This window comes from Lissotriton helveticus, chromosome 4_1 (genome assembly GCF_964261635.1).
Source record: "Lissotriton helveticus chromosome 4_1, aLisHel1.1, whole genome shotgun sequence".
NCBI classification, from domain to species: domain Eukaryota; kingdom Metazoa; phylum Chordata; class Amphibia; order Caudata; family Salamandridae; genus Lissotriton; species Lissotriton helveticus.
This window is the reverse complement of record NC_136063.1, coordinates 2,099,751,618-2,099,770,270: the sequence shown is the minus strand read 5'-3', so window position 1 is coordinate 2,099,770,270 and position 18,653 is coordinate 2,099,751,618. Positions and strand designations below refer to the sequence as shown.

General features: G+C 47.4%; 1 protein-coding gene across 4 annotated transcripts in view; it reads left to right on the top strand.

Annotated features, from left to right (window-relative positions):
* The window catches only part of SMARCA1 (SNF2 related chromatin remodeling ATPase 1), a 2,556,005-nt gene that overhangs the window by 504,744 nt on the left and 2,032,608 nt on the right, over window positions 1-18,653 (top strand). For all 4 annotated transcript variants that reach the window (XM_078688758.1, XM_078688761.1, XM_078688757.1 and 1 more), the window contains one exon: window positions 2,954-3,046. In XM_078688758.1, coding sequence (XP_078544884.1) covers window positions 2,954-3,046 — 93 coding nt within the window. The remainder of the gene's footprint in view (window positions 1-2,953; window positions 3,047-18,653) is intronic.

The window sequence follows — 18,653 nt, the reverse complement described above, 5'->3', positions numbered from 1 at the left end:
CCACGTTCAACCCCTCATTATCAGGAGCTGAGAGAATGTGGGGTAACGTTGAAGTTTTAACAAAAAGGGTTAAAGGAAGTCTCTGCGTTCTTAAACCTCGTGAGTTAAAAGCCTTTTCAGGCGGCTATTCGTCCACGTTGCTTCGGGTTCTCTCTTGAGGCTGGCTGTCCTTGCTGTGTTCCTTCGCTTGCTCTGCTTCACGCAGGGATTTCTGAGCCCAGGCTGTAAATATTCAACATTCCTGCGCGTCAGCCAGACCGGGAGACTTAAATGTTAAACGCGCGCATGAAACATGCAATGCAATGGTGAACGCGCTCGCACCATCTGGATTGCATTACACGGGCACTCTGACAGCTCCTAATTAAGATTAATCACTCTGCCGTGCTCGTTCTCGCACAGAATATGCCACATCGGGCACGCGTAAATTACTTATAGCCTATCACGTCAACGCTACTAAATACACAGCACAGCGAAGACGAATCACTAGGCAGATGCCATAAAAAACTAAGGAATGTGCCAGCCGGACGCCTTTCTGCATTTTTGTTTTGAACACATAAGAGCTTGCAAGCTCCGCCTCCACTTCGTGGTGGCTTAGGCCCGAGCCCTAAAAAGGAATGATAAGTACCACATTTAAATTGTAATTGCAACAACTGCAATGCCCCAATCAAACAGACGCAACACCAACTTACTTGTAAAATATCAAATTCAAAAGTCCTCAAATCCAATGATAATGATGCAGCAGACACAAATAGTGATCCTTCCAGCACAAAGCCCAAAGGCAGAATGAACAGGAGATGGACAAAGCACTGAGGGGAGCCTGCTGGACAGGAACAGGAAGTTGGAGATTCTGTGGCACTTCCTCCCTCTCCCCCCATTTTAAAAAGGACTCCTTGCATAAAAAAAGGACAGTCAAATGGTAATCTGAGGAGTTTTTTTTCATCCAAATCATCATTTACAGAATGTTTTATGCTGCTAGAGATAATATTCTTCTCCAGATTGAATATTGTACGTGTTCGAGTTCTCGAGCTTCACCAAACTTCCGTCGGATGTCGATGGCGCGTCCAAAATGACGTGTTCGCGTTCTCACGCTCTTTCTCGTTGGATATTGACGTGTTCGCGTCCTCACGCTCTCGCTCGCGGGGGAGAATGACCTGTTCGATATCTCATACTCTCGCGATGTCTGATGGCGAGACGAACTCTCGCGAGACAGCGCAACCTTTTACCAACATGTCGTGGAGCACGCAAACGGATCAGACAACTCGCGAACGCGGGGATCCCGGTAAGGCGATCACGCGTGCGAGAACGTATTTTCAAGGCGCGAGCATGGAAAAAATCTCTGCTATGCTGCGGATCGCGGAACTTTTGGCATTTTCGCGCTCTCTGCGGAACGCAAAAATGTCAAAATATCGCAATTTCCACGAGCGGAACGGAATTCACACCCACCCCTAATCTGAACACAGAGGTGGCTACTGAGCATATGTAGATATATTATTGTGGCGAACACATTTCAGTGACATTTTTCCTGAAAGTGTCCCGTGGAAAGTCCCACTGATTATAATATTTTAATTTTTACACATTTTAACAAGTATGAAATCCTTGTCAGTCTTAATAGAATTTCACAAATAAAGAGATAGGTTGCCAATTTCAGTGGCTCTGTATTATATTTATAGCATGTGTAAATTAGAACTGCAACTAGAAACTTTTATTCGCCCAGCCCTCCACCAGTTGTGAACCTATATATAGACAGTGGAGGTTTGCTTTGGTTAGGAATGCTGATCCTTCGGGCATTCAAGTTCCTTTTGTACATTTTCTGACAAATATGGAATGGTTTTAATACAAAAATAATTTGAGAGTGGGATTGTATTTTTCAACAGAGGACTCTTATTGTTAGTTAAACCTGGTGAGGCGTGGTGCTGCAAGCAAGGGTAATCTGAAAACTCTCCAAACAATCCGTGATGCAGCAGCTTGAGAAGTAGTAGTGATGGGTATTCTTAGAAGAGATTACATCACTCCTACTACAGGCAGACCTTTTACATATCAGACAGCAGTACTATGGAATTTCTTGCCTAATAAGTTGACGCTTGTCAATAGTCTGTTGGCATTTAGAAGAGAAATTAAAACCTCTTGTAGATTTATGATTCTCAACGCCATTGGCACTTGCCTCTCACAATCAGACATTGTGCGTAATTTACCTCTGGGTGTCTAGAATAGAGACTTGCTGTTCATGAATAATGTTCGTAGGTCTGTGTCCCTGACAAATTTTGTCTAAAGATAAGTAGTTGGTTGCATTCTCCGTAATGCTGAAGACCAGCCAGAGCAAAATATGTTTCCAGAATTCCTACACTGATATTGATATTGTGATTTTTACAGTGCATGTACACTCGTAGGGGTTTTCAGTCACTGCTACTAGGTAACAATATTTCAAGATAATGGCAAAACACTCAAATGGGTTTTAGAGCCAACATTGTGTGCATGTAAGCATCCTCTCGGTTGTTATGAATGATCTCTAAGCCCTTAGATTCCCCCTTTGTTAGATTTAGGTAAAGTGAATTACTAAAGTTCAACCTAGCGCCCAAAACCGCCATGACTATTGGGGTGTGACCTACAGGCGTAAATGAAGGACTTATTTGTCGCAACAGCTGCTACTGTAATTGAAATGCTGATAAAAAGGAAAAGATGTGAGGGGAAGTAAAAGACAGTAGTCAGTTGTGAATGTCAGATCCATGATTGCCCCAAATGGAGCAGAACAAACTCTCAAATTCAGAGGCCAGAAAGTTGAGTTTCCTAACTTCTCTTTACACCCTCCCAAACGACCCTCAGTTGTAAATGAATGCACTTAACTTAATAAAAATAAACCTAAGATTGTTGCATATTAATGCTGAAATATTTTCTATTCCCAGACAGTTCTGTGGGACTAGGGCTCCCTGTTCACTTAATGTCTGCTTTGTTTCAGTTCCAGAAAGATGATCCTCCTTTTCATCTTAAACCTCCTCCTAAAGCAGCTAGACCTGAGAAAGAAGTTGATCCTGAATATGAGGAAAAGATGGTAAGTTCTTTGTTATCAGAAAAACCTATGTTGTAATTAGTTTTGTTGCTGTATCTTGTATCTACAGATTAAAAGGTCAGATTATAGGACAATGCAGACAGAAAGTTAACGAGATGCTACGTTTAGACTCCTGTTTTCAGTGTTTATTTTTTGTTTTTCACAGTTTTTTCTCAGTGTTTTCTCCCTTTTGAAATGAATGCTTATCAGCGTTTATTCAGCTGGCTAACTCCAAAAACAGACAAAAATTGATTTCTAGTGCTTAGAAAATATGTAATTGTTATAGAGCACATATTTAGTTTAAAGATGGAGTAATGCAGACCATATAGTGTCTTTCATTGGCAGTGTATCCAATATGGCAGTAAGTATAGAAAGTCAGTGCATTGCACTTTTGCTCACATCTCATTACCCTCTTTCATATCTCATTACCTATCACACTCACTCTGTCCGGACTCTGTCTGGTTTACAGGATTGTTCATGGGCCTAAAAATGGAGTGCTATATTCAAATGTTTTAATAGAAAAAAAAGGTACAAAGTTGGGGGTCATTCACTCACTCACTGAATATTATGACATTGTGGGGGTGGTCAACCCTGCCTAAAGCATGGTACAATAAAGTTTCGAAGTTTTTGAATTGCACTAAATTAATTTGTAGCCCTGCATTCTCAGGCACCTGAAACTTGCTGCTTGACGCATGATCACAACTGCTTTTCTGCACTTTTTGCCTCACTACATTTAAGGTAGTTCTGCTGTCAAGCGTCCCCATTCTAAATGTCTCAATTAGGTCAGTCCTGACCCTTTAACAGACACCACAGAGTATTCTGGGACTTGACATTTTGTTGTAACTATGGGCTCAAACACCCCAGTAGTAAACTGTGGATGGGTAAAAGGTAGGGTTAGGTGAAGGTATCACGCACAATAATTGGACACCTTGAAGCTATGAACTTTGTTGGTATGTGGAAAGTCTTATTATGCATGGAGACAGCATTATTTTCACAAATATCTGTCACTACACTTTGCATTGAATCTTTAAACCCTGAGGTGTTGGGCAGTGGTCTTGCTAATGCTGACTTGTTAGACAAGGGGGTGATACATCAAAATGTTTTACCCATTCTTTGTCTGTGGGTAAATGTGATGCTACATATTGGACTGTATTCATGTGAGCCAGCCATTTTACCAGTCAGTAAAATGATTACATACTGCCAGAAGAGCAAATATGATTTTAAGGTTCCCAGATTATCTACAATGTATAAAATAATTACATCAAACCAAACATGGTTCTAAAACTGGCACCTTTAATCCAATCACACAAAGCTGGAGGAAACAAAAGGAAGACAAAGCAATGTTTACGAACTTCCTTAACCCCTTTCGCTGGTAGTCTTTCCCCTTGCCCCAGTGCTAAGCCTTTTTTTTGGCTATTTAGCATAGTTAGCGCTTAGGCTCCCATAACTTTTTGTCCACATAAGGCCCCAAAGCCATATTTGTGTCCATTTCTTCCTAATCCTGGGAATTTTAAAAGTACCCAGGGTCTGTAGATTGTCTTGGAGGGGGCCGATAAATTAGCCAAAAAAAAGCTAAACATTGTTTTCGGGGGGGAGGAGCCAAGATGGCGATCGGAACAGTCGCATAACCGCCTCGCTCCGTGATTTCTACCTCCCCGCCACCTATCCTGTATTTCATCCTGTTCGGGGTGTTCCGAATTTGATCACCAAGGAAGAGCCTTCACTTAACATCCTTGTCCGGGGCTCTGGCGTGCAGTCATTTTGGCGTTCTGCCCTTGTTGCCTTGCTGGCCTTCCCGGCCCTGACGCCGGGGCCTCGAGTGCTGTGCTTGCCCGGAGATGTTCGGAGTACCGGCGGTCCGGAACCGGTGGAGAGACCCGATGCTGGGAGCCTGAGAGCTGCGGGCCGGAAGCCCTGGAGCGGACCCACCCCCGCGGGTGGGCCACCCCGTATGTCCGATTGCCTGCCGGCCCGAAGAAGAGAAGCCGCGCTGTCCGGCACCCCTCAAGTGGGTAGCCCACTCCTGTTGCTTGTCCCGCCCGGGGTCCGGTGCTGGGCTCCCCCCGAGTGTTGTGGGGAGCACGCCCGTTCTTCTGGTGACTCTCCTTTCTCCGCCGAGCGCCATCCGCCGCGGATCGGTTGTGTGCCCTGGGGCCGCCGGTGCTCCTGGTGGACTTGGAGGCGCCCACGATGATGGCGGCGGGCGCTGTGCTTAAGATGGCGGATGGCCCCTCGGAGAGTCTTTCTCCTGGAGACAGGGAAGTTGCTGCATTTGTTCTCTCCAGCCCTCGTTTGATTCGGGCGGCCCCTACTCGGAGTGCTGTCTTGTCTGCCCTGGCTGCTCTGGGGATCGACCTGTCCTTGAAATGCCGAGACTTGGAGTCGCGGATCTCCGCCATGGCTGCTCCGCCATTTTGTGACGCGGTGTCGTCTTCCCGAATTGTAATGGTTGAAACTTCTCCGGCTGCTGTGCTGGGATCTCCAGCTGGGTGTTGGATTCTATGGGATCATGTGGACCCGGTGCCGATGCTGCAGTGTTTTCTACATCCTGATTTCTCTGCTTCGTGCTGGACAGCCCAGATATTGTGCTTGGCCACGTGGATCGTTGAGGTACTTTTGCATTCTGACTGCTGCCGAGTTCTCCTGGTTGCTTCTTGTTGGCCGGGACGGTGTTTTGCGGAGATCCCACTGGCCTTCCTGGCCTGGTATGGACCCACTGTATCGTTCTGCTTTTCGGCCGTGGCGGGGTCTGGAAGCTCGACTCTTCATAAAAGTGGACAGGGGTGATTGTGCCGGAGTACCTGTGGGACCCTTTTAAATGGCATCTCCAGGCCTCATTATTTTGGTTAGTTTTTGTTTTTCATCCTTGTGTGGGCTTTTTTCAATGTCCTTTTCGACCTCGATTGGTGATCCGTTGTTGCGGGCGGGGTAGTATTCCATGTTTCGATCGCTGGCTCCTCTCCTCTCCTGTCCTTCTTTTTCCTCTCCTTCTCTCTCTTTCTTCTTTCTTTTTCTTTGTTATTATTCCCTTTCTCTTTCTTCTATATTTCGGGTGACTCTGGGCGACAGGCACGCTGTTTAGTGGGGTAGGCCGTAGCCATTACAGTGATGTAGGGTGGGGGGGGTGTTTGTTATTTTAGTTTGTTTTATTCTATGGTCCCTTTTTGCTTTTTCAGGGGGTGGGCTATGTCCCTTTGTTTTCACTCCTTTGTTTCGTACGTGTCCGCACTTTCTCCTTTTCCGGGGCGGGAGGGCTGTACATGTGGCGTCCACGTTATTTGTTTGCTGACATTTGTCCTTTATTTTTGAATCTTTGCTGGGCGTGGGTTGTCTTTGGGCTTCGCCCTCCTAGGGTTATTTGATTGCGTGGGGGGCTGTCTCCCTCCCCCCCCCTCTTTCTCTGTATATGTTGCGTGACGCCCGGTAGATATGGTTGCTGCCTCCTCTATAAAATGTAAAATGAAACCTTTCTCATCCTGGCGCTGACTGTTTAATGTCTTTATTTCACGTCTATCCTGTATTCATTCTATTGTACGCATTGATGTTGTCCCTTTTTTGACTCTCCTGCTTTTGCGGCCGGCCCCTGTGGTTGTAGGCCTGCGCCTGTACTTCTACGTGTCTTTCAATAAAGGTTTTAAAAAAAAAAAAAAAAACATTGTTTTCGGGGAAAAATGGGAAGAAAGTGCTGCAGAAAAAGCATCTGTTTTTTTCCCTGCAAATGGTATCAATGAAAGGTTTGCGGTGCTAAAATCACTATCTTCCCAGCTTTCAGGAACAGGCAGACATTTGTCAGAGAACCAACATTTTCTACACAGTTTTGGTATTTGACTAGGACATATCTTATGTTTTCTATCTTTTGTGCTTTCAACATCCTTCCAGTTAGTGGTAGAAATGGATGTGAAAATAATAAAGGATCTTGGAAAGCTACACATTTCTGAAACTCAGACAAAATTCTATATTCAGAAAATAGGTCATTTGTGTAGATCCTTCAAGGTTTTCCTGTAGAAAGCAACAGTTGAAATAAAAAAATATTGAAATTGAGTTGTAAACAACAGCCATTAGTTCCTATGTTTTCACCTGTAACTTCTTCCAAGTATGGCAGATTTTTTAAAGCAACATACTGTTATGTCCACTGGACACTTCTGACTGCGGGATATATAGGACATGTAGGTTCACCAAGTACCCGAGATACACAGAGCCAATAAGTGAGCTACACCTTCTAATGGTATTTCATTGTGTACCGGGTATACAGCACTTCATTTGGTATAATATTAAGTCTGAAAAATAGGTTATCAAGGAAACCTATGTATTTCTGAAATGGGGACAACATTTGGAGTTTAGAAGAAGTGGTTATCTGCACCTCTCCGAATTTTTGGGTACTCATACTAGCATGTGAATTATATGTCATTTTTCAAAATGACCTCTTTTTTACACACTATCTTACATTTGGAAGGCATAAATGTGTGGTGTAGCTAGAGCGTTTGCCTCCAGGGGCGATCCCTTTGTTTGCCACCCAGTCCAGGTAGAAGCGTGAGGGGAGGTGGGGTGGGGGAGAAGAGTGCTGGCGACAGATGACAACGGGGGAGGAGGATCTTGCGACAACGACCAGGGAGAATAAAAAAAAACTTGCGCTCTCCGTCACACCCAAAAATATCCTTGCGCTCACCCACCCATCCCCCTACCACCCTGCTACAGCACTGGCAGAAGTGCATAGAATGTGAATTAGGATAGGATAGGATAAATGTTTATAAAGCGCTCGATTGCCGTGGCATCTTGGCGCTAATGTGTGTGAACAGATCCAGAAACTGCAGACTTCAACAGTTTAAGTGACAAAAAGAAGCATCTTGAATTGGTAAAAACACTTGTTCTACTTTTTTGTGTTCCCCTAAGTCTTCTGATGAAAATGGTACCTCACTTGTGTGGCTAGGCCTAGCGCCTGCAACAGGAAACGGCCCAAAAAGCAACGTGTACACATCAAATTTTTCCAGTGAAAACTGACCCCTTTTTTTTCATTGTGCCTAGCTGTGGATTCTTGACCCGAGCACAGCTGACACCTAGGGAAACCCAGCAAACCTATACACTTTTTTAAAATTAGACACCCAGGGGAATCCAGGATGGGGTGACTCGTGGGGCTCTCACCAGATTATGTTACCCAGAATCCCTTGCAAACCTCAAACTATGTAAAAAAAACAAAAACAAAAAAAAAAAACATTCCCTCAAGTCTCCCTATAAAAATGGTACTCCGAGTGGGTATACCGAGGTGCTGCGGCAGGAAATGGCCCAAAACGTGGACACATCACATTTTTCCAGTGAAAATTGACCCTTTTTTTGCAATGTGCCTAGCTGTGGATTTTGGACCCTAACTCAGCTGGCACCTAGGGGAACCTAGCAAACCCATATATTTTTTATTGCTAGACACCCAGGAGAATCCAAAATGTGGTGACTTGTAGGGCTCTCAGCAGGTTCTGTTATCTAGAATCCATTACAGACATCACACTTTGTACAGAAAATAAATATATATATATATATATATATTTTTGTTTTTGTTTTTTTGTTTTATTGAAGTTTACAAGTTGTACAGCTCATGAATATTTGGTTACATATTTAGCCAAGTGATCAACACATGAGTTTCTACAGGTTATAGGATCAATGTCTCGTAATACAACCAAAAGGGAACATGGTCCGGCTCCTACCATCACACCATCCATTACAATATTATAACAAATAAAAGAATATGCTTAGAATTGTATAGGATTGAATCCAAGATAACGAAGGATCATTCTTCATGCTTTACATCACAGTGACACACAATGTATATAATCCGGACATTAGGATGAGCAAGGTTGACGTAATTTACAACATATCGTCTCCCCAGGACACATCAACTCCCCCAAGCCCCTCATCATGACAGATATCTAGCAAGCGTCTACCACACAGTATAAAGGAGCAATAGGAGTACAGCCATATTGTAGTTGCTTGCCAATTTTGTGCATTACTAGAGACAGACAGCGCATCTATACAGTTGTCATATTGGTCCCATTTAGTCCTCAGTATCCAGGGGGGCCGCCCTTGCCCTGCCCCAAGAGAGAAACGGCTCCCAAATGTCCCTGGGTCTGGAGGCAGCTGGCATTAGTTCCCAGTACGTCTCCAGTTGAACCTGCCCATATGTCACATCTGCCAGCCACGCTTTAAAGGTAGGTACCCATTTCCTCTCCCAACACAGAGCGATCTGCCTTTTAGCATACAATGGCAGGAGCGCATGCAACTTCCTCACACTTGGTGCAGTTTCCAACACAAAACCTAGTAATCCCTGATGTGGGGCGGGGGGTCCGTCCTGTCTAATTTCTGATTCACAGCTGCAAAAATCTCATTCCAGTACTCCCTCAGCTGGGGGCAGTTCCATGCCATGTGTATGAAATTAGCAGGTTCGTACCCACATCTCCAACAACGTGCATCAGGTCTCAGATTCATACGGTGTAGACTGGCCGGTGTCCTATAATATCTATGCTGGAATTTAAAATGCACCAGTCGCAGTCTATAGTTCGGGGAGACCTCAAGCAGCTGTTTGCAGCAGAACTCCCATTGTCTATCTGAAAGCTGTGGGTCTAAGTCCATGTTTCACAATTGGAACGATGGAGGTGTCACAACTGGGGCCTGATCTTGCATAGCTGTGTATAATCTAGTGACTAATTTCCGCGGTGACGCCCTCGTTAGTATATCCTGCAGTGCGTCCAACGTTGGAGGGGCCTCTGGGAAAGTTACAGACAGGCTAGTGCAGGCAAGCTTCAGTCTGTGGTACTCAAACCTGTCTCTCTAATGAGACTTCCCTATCTTCGTCTCCCACAGGTGGGGGGTGGAAACGCCCTTCTGGGTACAAATCTGCAAAAGTCCGCAACTGCGATCCACTTAGCTCCAAGTTCCCTCCGCCATCTTCTAAGCATGGCAACATTGGGTTTCCTTTCAAGGGGACTGCGGGAGCATATAACAGTGGGAGGCGTGCTCTTGTTTGCAACTCTCTCCATGTCCATCTTAACATATTAGCGGTGTCTACATCCGCTCTAGGGCGTGGCGATTTTTTATAGAGAGCAACCTCCAATGAGGTGGGAGCAACTGAGTATCTCCACCGCCACATGCGGCTGGTATGGCGTGCGGTGAACTCAAAAGTGTAAAAATTGAGCTTGCGCACAGAGAGCATATAAACGCATATCTGGGGCGCCTAAACTACCCTGCCTCAGTGGCAGTGTCAAGAGGGCCCATGACACTCTGGCTTGCCCGCCCGACCACACCAAAGTCAATAGCAGCGTGTGGAGACATTTAAAAAAATCCTGCGTGAGGGGGATTGGGATATTTGCGAAGAGATATACAAATTTTGACAATACCACCATTTTAGACAGTGCCACCCTACCAGCCACCGAAAGAGGCAGCCGAGACCAAATCTCCACCTTACCCTCGAGCCAATTCACTGCCGTTCCAAAATTCATGCTCCAAATATCCTGTATATTTCTGCAAATCATATGCCTAAGTACTTGACCACCTCCGGCTCCCAGCACAATGGATATTCCGATGCCACCTGTGGCGTGCCGTCTGTCAAGGGAAAAATGACAGACTTCGTCCAATTTATGGACACACCTGACAGTCCTCCGAATTTGATGAATTCCCTGAATACAAAAGTCCACATTTGTAAAGCGCACAATCACCCGTAAGGGTCTCTAGGCGCTGGGGGGCCGTCGGGAAGATTAAGCGAGCTATTGCCCAGAGTCACATGGTGCTGGGCTGACCTGCCGCCGGAGCCGGGGATCGAACCGTGGTCCCCAGATTCCAGCGTCAGTCGCCCTGGCCGCGGCGCCACACCTCTTCCGAATACAGGCTCAAGGTTTTCAAAGGGGTTTGAAATATAGAAAGTGACATCGTCTGCATACATTGAAATTAGTAAACTTCTTGAGCTAAATCCAATTCCCCTAGCAGTGTGGTGTTGGCGAATTCTGGCAGCCAGTGGCTCCATGGCAATGGCAAACAGTAGGGGTGAGAGTGGGCATCCCTGCCTTGTGCCGCGAGTAATATCAAAGGACTCCGATATCATGCCATTTACTTTCACTCTTGCCTTCGTGGCAGTATAGAGAAGCCGGATCTGGTCAATGAACATGGGGCTGAAACCCATTCTCTCAAGCACCAGGAACAGATAGGGCCATTCGAGGGTGTCAAAGGCTTTGGTGGCATCTAGGAAAATGGCGGCCGCCTTTACGTAGGGTGGAGATAATGTAGGACAGCAAATATTGTTCTAATGTTGTGTGACGTACATCTACCAGGAATAAACCCCAATTGGTCCGGCAGGGCCACCATAGGGAGGAGCGGTTGCAATCTGTTTGCCACCAGTTTTGCATAAATCTTCACGTCTACATTTATAAGTGACAGAGAGCGATAGGAGTCAAGTAACGCCTCATCTTTGTCAGGTTTCAGTAGAGTGATTATTAGGGCTTCTCTCATTGAGTTTGGAAGTATACCAGCCTCCAGCGCCTCACCATATACTTCATGTAACCTAGGCGCTAGCTCCTCTGCATATGTTTTGTAGAATGCGGTATTGAGGCCGTCCGGGCCCGGCGCCTTACCCAGCGGGAGGCTCTTTATGACCTGTTTTATGTCATCTACTGAGACAGAAAGGTCCATGTATCTACGGTGAGCATCATTAAACCACACCAGTGCCAAGGAGTCCAAGAAGGCGTGTAGTCCCTCAGGGCTCCCAGCCTGTCCCGTTGTATAGAGTTTAGCATAAAAGTCTCGAAATTCACTCAGTACCTCAGCTTGGCCTATTACTGCAACTCCCTCGGGGTTGTTGATCTTGTGAATGAAAGGTGGCGACGAAGATTTGCGAATCATGTTTGCCAGTGTTTTACCGGGCCTGTCTCCTTCACCATACCTCCGAGCCTCAGCATGCTTTCCCAAGAATTTTACTTCCCGGTTAGCTTCTTCCGAATATTCTAGAAGTTTTGGCTTTCAGTTCAGACGCAACTTGGGGGGTCTGTTTGGCACAGAACTGTCTCTCTAGTTCTTTAATCTGACCTTCAATGCGGCTCAAGGTACCTCTCACTGCCTTCAGCACCCCAGCCTGTCTAGCTATGCATTGGCCCTGAATAACAACCTTAAAGGCATCCCATAAGGTGGCCTCAGTGGACACCGAGCCAGCATTAAGGGTAAAGTAATTCACGATGTCAGTGGGGATTTCTTCTTTAAATACCTCATCCAGTAAGGCATGAGGTGGGAGTCTCCAGCTAAAGGCCCTTGTGGGTGAGTCAGGAAGGGAAATCATCAATAAAGCGGGAGCATGATCCGATAGGGACCACCTCCATCGTCCATGATGCAATGATCGGGGAGACAAGCCAAAAGTCCAACCTAGACCAGGCAGCATGCGCATTTGATATGCACGTCCCTTCAAGCGAGTCAGGGTGCCTAGCGTGCCAAATATCCAACAGGTCACCTTCCGCTATTATGTCGCGTAGGGCTGCTCCAGCGCGCGGATGTAGTGGTCTAGCAGACCCTCTCCTGTCCAGTGCATCATTTAGTACAGCGTTGAAGTCGCCTCCCCAAATGATATGATCGCAATCCAATGTCGCAATTTTCGCCCAAACCTCGTGAAAGAACTCCGGGGAGTTCACATTAGGGCCTTATATTGCTGCCAGTACCACTTTCTTGCCTCCCAATGTCCCCAGTAAGATAACATAGCGGCCTTCAGGATCTAAATACACCGCATGCTCTTTCCAATCCAATCCCCTACGCAGCAGTATTGCGACTCCGCGGGCATAACTGGAGTAAATAGCGGAGTGGATATGTGCCCATCTACTGTGTCGAAGCCTCGGAGAGGGGGTAGTGTTTAAGTGTGTTTCTTGAAGAAAGCAAATGTCAACATTGTGTCTCGTTAAGTATGCATGCACTAAGCGCGCCTTTCTACAGTTATTCAACCCTCTCATAATCGTAGCCATTGGGAGGGTCAGTGTGGTGTGCAATGAATCCCCAGAATGAACCATACGTCAATAGCGATGTCCTAATCATATACCATGGTACGTTAGTGCAATAGCGGATACCGGACCAATAGAACCAAACAAACCCATCCCACCCAACCCCCACCCGCTCCAACCCCCCAATTGGGCGGAGACATACCCTTACGAAAACCACGCCTGAGTGGCAAAACCAAAGATATGGGGTTCCCCCGTGGAGGCGTGGAAGTCTCAGCATACAACCCTGTGTACACAGGGTGGCTGGGGGCAGTTTAGCGGACCCATCCCAGGAACCATACAGTAACAGAACAAGTATGTGTGGTGCACTGATAGTACCTAGTGCAATCAACCCCCACAGCCAATTAATGAATCAATGAATTAGAACAGTGCCTCTCCGGCTCGGAGCTACAAAGTACAGTCTGATAATTCGCAGTGACAGCAGGGGAGTTGAACACATGTACATTACAGTTGTAACAATACCAATAGCTATAAGTGTTGCATCATCTAGAAATATCTGAATGGAGCCCTGGTTAGCTGGCCGGGAGCAGTCCGCACACCCGGCTCGTGTTTCATACAGAGCAGGGATCAAGTGAAGAGGCCAAGCAAGTTAAAGTATCATCTAAGCAGAACGGAAAGTAGGAACATTAGGCAACTAGCCTTAGCGATGTAAAGCGCCATGTAGAAGACATTTCGCTTTCAGGCAACACGTCAATCATTGTCACTTAGAGGGATATTAGTCCCACCTTGTCCTGCACCAGTCTTTTTTCCCTTTGAGCCACATACATGCTTTGCAAACTTAAGGGCTGATTTCGCATCAGCAAAGAAGTGGGATGAGCCGTCATATGCTACCTTGAGTTTGACCGGGTATAAGAGCGAATATGGGATTTTAGCGTCCATTAGGAGCTTCTTTGCCGGCAAAAATTCACGTCTCGCGGCCTGTACTGTTGGCGTAAAGTCAGGGTAGAACAAAATATGGTTACCTTTATGTGTGATTTTACCTTTTTCCTCTCGCCAGTCTCAGCACCGTATCCCTGTCCTGAAAATTAAGCAATTTTGCTAAAATTGGCCTGGGCGTGCCTCCCACCGGAGGTTTCGGACCCAGTGCTCGGTGGGCCCGCTCCACAACCAATACAGGCGAGAGATGAGGGTCAAATAGTTCATGCAGGAGATCCGCTACATACACCTCCATTTTGGAAATGGCCGTTGTCTCCGGAATGCCCGCAATTCTGACGTTGCTTCTCCGAGACCGCGCCTCCAAATCGTCATTCTTCGCTTGTATAATAGCCAGCAGTTTATCCATACTGGAGATGTGTTCTCTGGTCTGCTGCTGGAATTCATGTTGCTCCGTAATGACGATTTTCCAGGCAGTCCAGTCTGGTTTCATGTGTGGAGACCTGAGACTTCACCGACTCAAGCTGCGACGTCAAGGTGTCCAGCTTGGCATCTATGCTCTTCAGACTAGACCGCATTTCCAACATTAACGTACGGAGATCAGCGCCAGTGTCACCATCCGCTGGACCTCCACTCGCCTCCTCGTTGTCGCCTTGTTCAGTGCCAGATTGCTTCGCCCCTTTCTTATTTTCAAAGGTGAGCCTGGGCTGGCGAGTGTCCGGCTTTCCCATCCTCGCCACAGAAATGCGATTATACCTGAGTATGTAGCTTATAGGGCAGGCCTATCGCGGACCAGGACAGCAGCTCAGACAGGCTGCGTGCAATTCGAAGTGGTTCAGCAATGGGTGAGCGACCCTCAGGTTGTCACACCCAGAGAGTATCAGCAAGTCTTATCCGCTCTGAGCACGGAGAGGACGCTGCGCAGTCCAAAATGGAGTCAATAGTGTCTCCGCTTACCGGTTGTGTCGGGCCAGATCTAGCAGGTAGTTCGGCGCAGGGGGGGGGGCAGAAGCAAAGGGGGGGTACCCCACGGCCGTATGTGGATCTCCCAGGGTTTATGTATCTACCTCTCTGGTAACACAATGGAGCTCCACCAGGCAGAGAAAGTTCGCAGCAGAGGCGCAGCGTGGGACACAGGAGAACATAGGTCGCGTCTCAATCACACAAAATGGCGCCGACTTAGCTCTGTTTCTCCGTTCGTTTTAAGACTCGATCACCAGGCCCCCAGGTCTGTACCCCCACATCCAGATGTCTCCGTCGCTCACTTCGCTACCCCCCTCGCATTGTTCTCCCATCCACTGGTCCGCAAAGTGTATTATGTGGTACAGGGCAGGGCCCGGAAAGGAACTCAGCAGGCCTGGGACTCAGGTAGTGGGGGGGGAGTGCGGTCAATATGGCCTCGACTTACTCGCTCTCCCCTCCCATCCCAGTTTCAGACGCGCATCTGCCTCTCAGACACTGTCCTCCTTCGCCGGCTGCCGTCAGCGTCACCCCTCGCGCAGTCACCGCAGAGTCGCAGCTGCGGTCTCCCCCGCAGTCCTCAGCAGCTCTCACCTTGGCTCGGGATAGCGACGCTGTAGTGCCGAACATGCATCAGCCGCATGCCGCTTGAGCTCACCGGCAATCTCTTAAGTGGGCTCTCAGGACATGTGCGGGCCTCGCATCTCTGATCTGGAGTTCAGGATCTTCGCCGGCCTCGGCGATCGCAGGGGCGGCCACCAGCACCAGCCAGGTCCGGTCGGTTTCAACACCAGCAGCGGAGCGCCCCAGCAGCCACCACGGACGCCGAAAGCAGGTCTGCAGGTGCCTCTATTTCATTGCACCCAGGAGCAGTCACCTTGGTACCTTTTAGGTCAGTTTTGAGCAAAATTTATGTAGGATTAATGTACCCAGCCGGCGGAGCTCGCTCACAGAGCGCCCATCTCGCTGCCTGGCTAGCCACGCCCCCCAAATACATATATATTTAATCGAATTTCTGTGAAGGAAAGTTGTAGGATCTAAGGGAAGCCACTAACTTTCACCCACACAGCATTCCGCCAAGTCTCCAGATAAAAATGATCCCTCACTTGTGTGAGTAGGCCAAGTGCCCACGACAGGAAAAGGCCCAAAACTTACAGTGGAAATATCAAAATGATCAGAAAATGATCTTGTTTTGCAAAGTGGGCACCTGCTTTATTTAAAAAAAAATTCTTTTTATCGAAATAAATCACCAGCAAAGAGACACAATACAGAGGTTCGTTCGAAGTTGCAAATTCTACATCGGAGAGGTCACAGGATAAACAATACATACAAATGAAAGGGAACTTCATGGGGGGTCATCAAGAGTATTATCTCTGGGTGGCGTACAAATTTCTCCTCTGTGTCGAATACAGGGCCCCCAGACCTGTGACCACTTTCGAGGGCATCCCCTTGCATGATATGTTGTTTTCTCCCTAAACATACACCAATCTAAATTGTTTTCCCACGCTTCCAGGGTGGGAGGTTGCTCCGCTCCCCAGAGCTGGGCTATATTTTTTTTAGCTAACATGAAAACCAGAGTGGCCCATTGTGTCTGCCAGGTGTTTAAGTCAGTGGGCTTCCAAATATTCTAGAGGCATCTCCTCGCCTCCGATGTCAGGGAGACCCCCAGTACCTTGTATAGAGTGTTGTGTATTTTGCGCTTTTAGGTGGTGATGTGTGCGCACTCCCAGATGATATGCATAAAGGTACCGGCGAGACCACATTTTCGTTTGCAGAGCCCAATGTCCGACAGTCCCTTGCGTACAAGTCGGGGTCCCGTGATGTAGATCCTATGTAGGATCTTAAGCTGGACCAATCTCAGGCGGGCTGGGATGGCAACTTCCCTTGGGAATGACACTGCTGTCTGCCAATCTTCATCATCAATCTCTACCCCATCATGTACCCATTTGTGCCTTAATGCCTCAAAGGGATCTGCTTTGTGGTTGAGTAGTTTTTTATATATCAAGTAGATCGGTTTTTCGGGAATGTGGCCATCCAGTATTCTTTCCTCCAGAGGTGAAGCCTTGTGGGGCTCCAAACCCCTGGGCAATGCTGAGAGAAGCGAGTGCCGGACTTGTACGTGGCGGAAGTATTCGGCATTAGTGAGTTCATATTCCTCCTGCATTTCCTCAAAGGATTTAATCCTCCCCTTTCTTTGATAGTGGAGATTCCTACAAGGTCCCACTTATCAAAACCTTTCGTCCTCCAGAGCTTACCTAGTCTCTGAGTCCCAGAGTGGGGTGGCCATAGTCAATTTGTCTTTCCAGCCTAGGGAGCCCGTGGCATCATGCCAGATCTGAACTGCATGTTTCGTTGGCCCTGTTAATGCCAGTTTCTTGGGTCAGGAATGTAGGGCCCTGCTATACCTACCCCCGGGGAAAAGCCACCTATCCATGGCATATCCAGGATCATCAACTCGACCATAAGTGCCGTGGTTAATTGCAGCCAGCTGGGAGGCCCAATAGTATGTTCTGATATCCGGGAGGCTGATGCCCCCATCATACCAAGTGAGTGTTAGTTTATTCAGAGCGATACGGGGCCTGCCATCCCATAGTAGACTCCGCTGAAGGCTCTCGATCTCACGGAAGTAACCAGCTGGCACCACATCCAAGGTATTCTGTAAGGCATAAAGAAAGCCAGGCAATGCCATCATTTTAAAGAATGCTGCCCTACCCAATAACGAAAGAGGAAGCTACTGCCAGTTGGCAATACCACTCTTCAGCCTCTGCAGGGGGGAAAGGAGGTTCCGGGCATACCTAACCGAGGGATCCAGAGAGACAAAGACTCCTAAGAACTTGAACCCTTCTGTGTTGACCTGTATAGGATAGTTTCGCAGAGGGACAGGGGGATCTCCCCTTAATACAAACAATAATGTCTGCCAGTCCCGAATATTTCCCAAAGGAGGCCAGGACATCGAGGAGCACAATAAGGGACTTATGGGGAGAGGTCAGGTAGAGCAGAATATCATCTGCATATAAAGATATGCGATCCTCCCATCCGGGGCACCACCGCATGCCCCTAATCATTGGTTCTCAACGTATCCAGGCAGCAAGAAGCTCCAAGGCCAGAGAAAAGAGAAGGGGACCAGCGGGCAACCCTGATGAGTGCCTCGACCAGGCAAGAATGGAGTTGAGACTCTGTTATTTACTATCACTTGTGCGAGCGGTTCCGTGTATAACAGACGCACCCACCTGATAAATTTGGGGGAGAACCCGAATTTGGCCAAGACAGCCCACAGGTAGGGCCATTCAATCGTGTCAAAGGCCATTGTTGCGTTGAGTGACGCGATTATGGCTGGCTTCTGCAGAGTGTGGACTCTGTCCACCCTGCGCAATCTACGCACGTTTAGGGCCGTATTCCTATGGGGCATAAAGCCCAATTGATTGGGGTGTACCAGACTGCTGACCACTTTCACCAGTCTGTTTGCAAGGAGCTTGGCAAGGATCTTCGGTTCAGCATTTAAGAGAGAGATAGGTCTGTACGAAGCACAGTCCGTTTTAGTCTTGCCTTCCTTATGAATCACTCTCTGTTCCCTGGGTAATATCGATTTGTCTCTGGATTCCACAAACATTGCTTTCAAATAAGGTGCTAGTTTGTCCGGTTTGAGTTTGTAGAGTTCGATAGGAAGCCCGTTGGGGCCTAGTGCCTTACCAGAATTTAATGAACAGTTTGCTTGGGCAATCTCATCCGCTCTTAGTGGGCTATCCACATAGTCCCGATCTTCAGGGGAA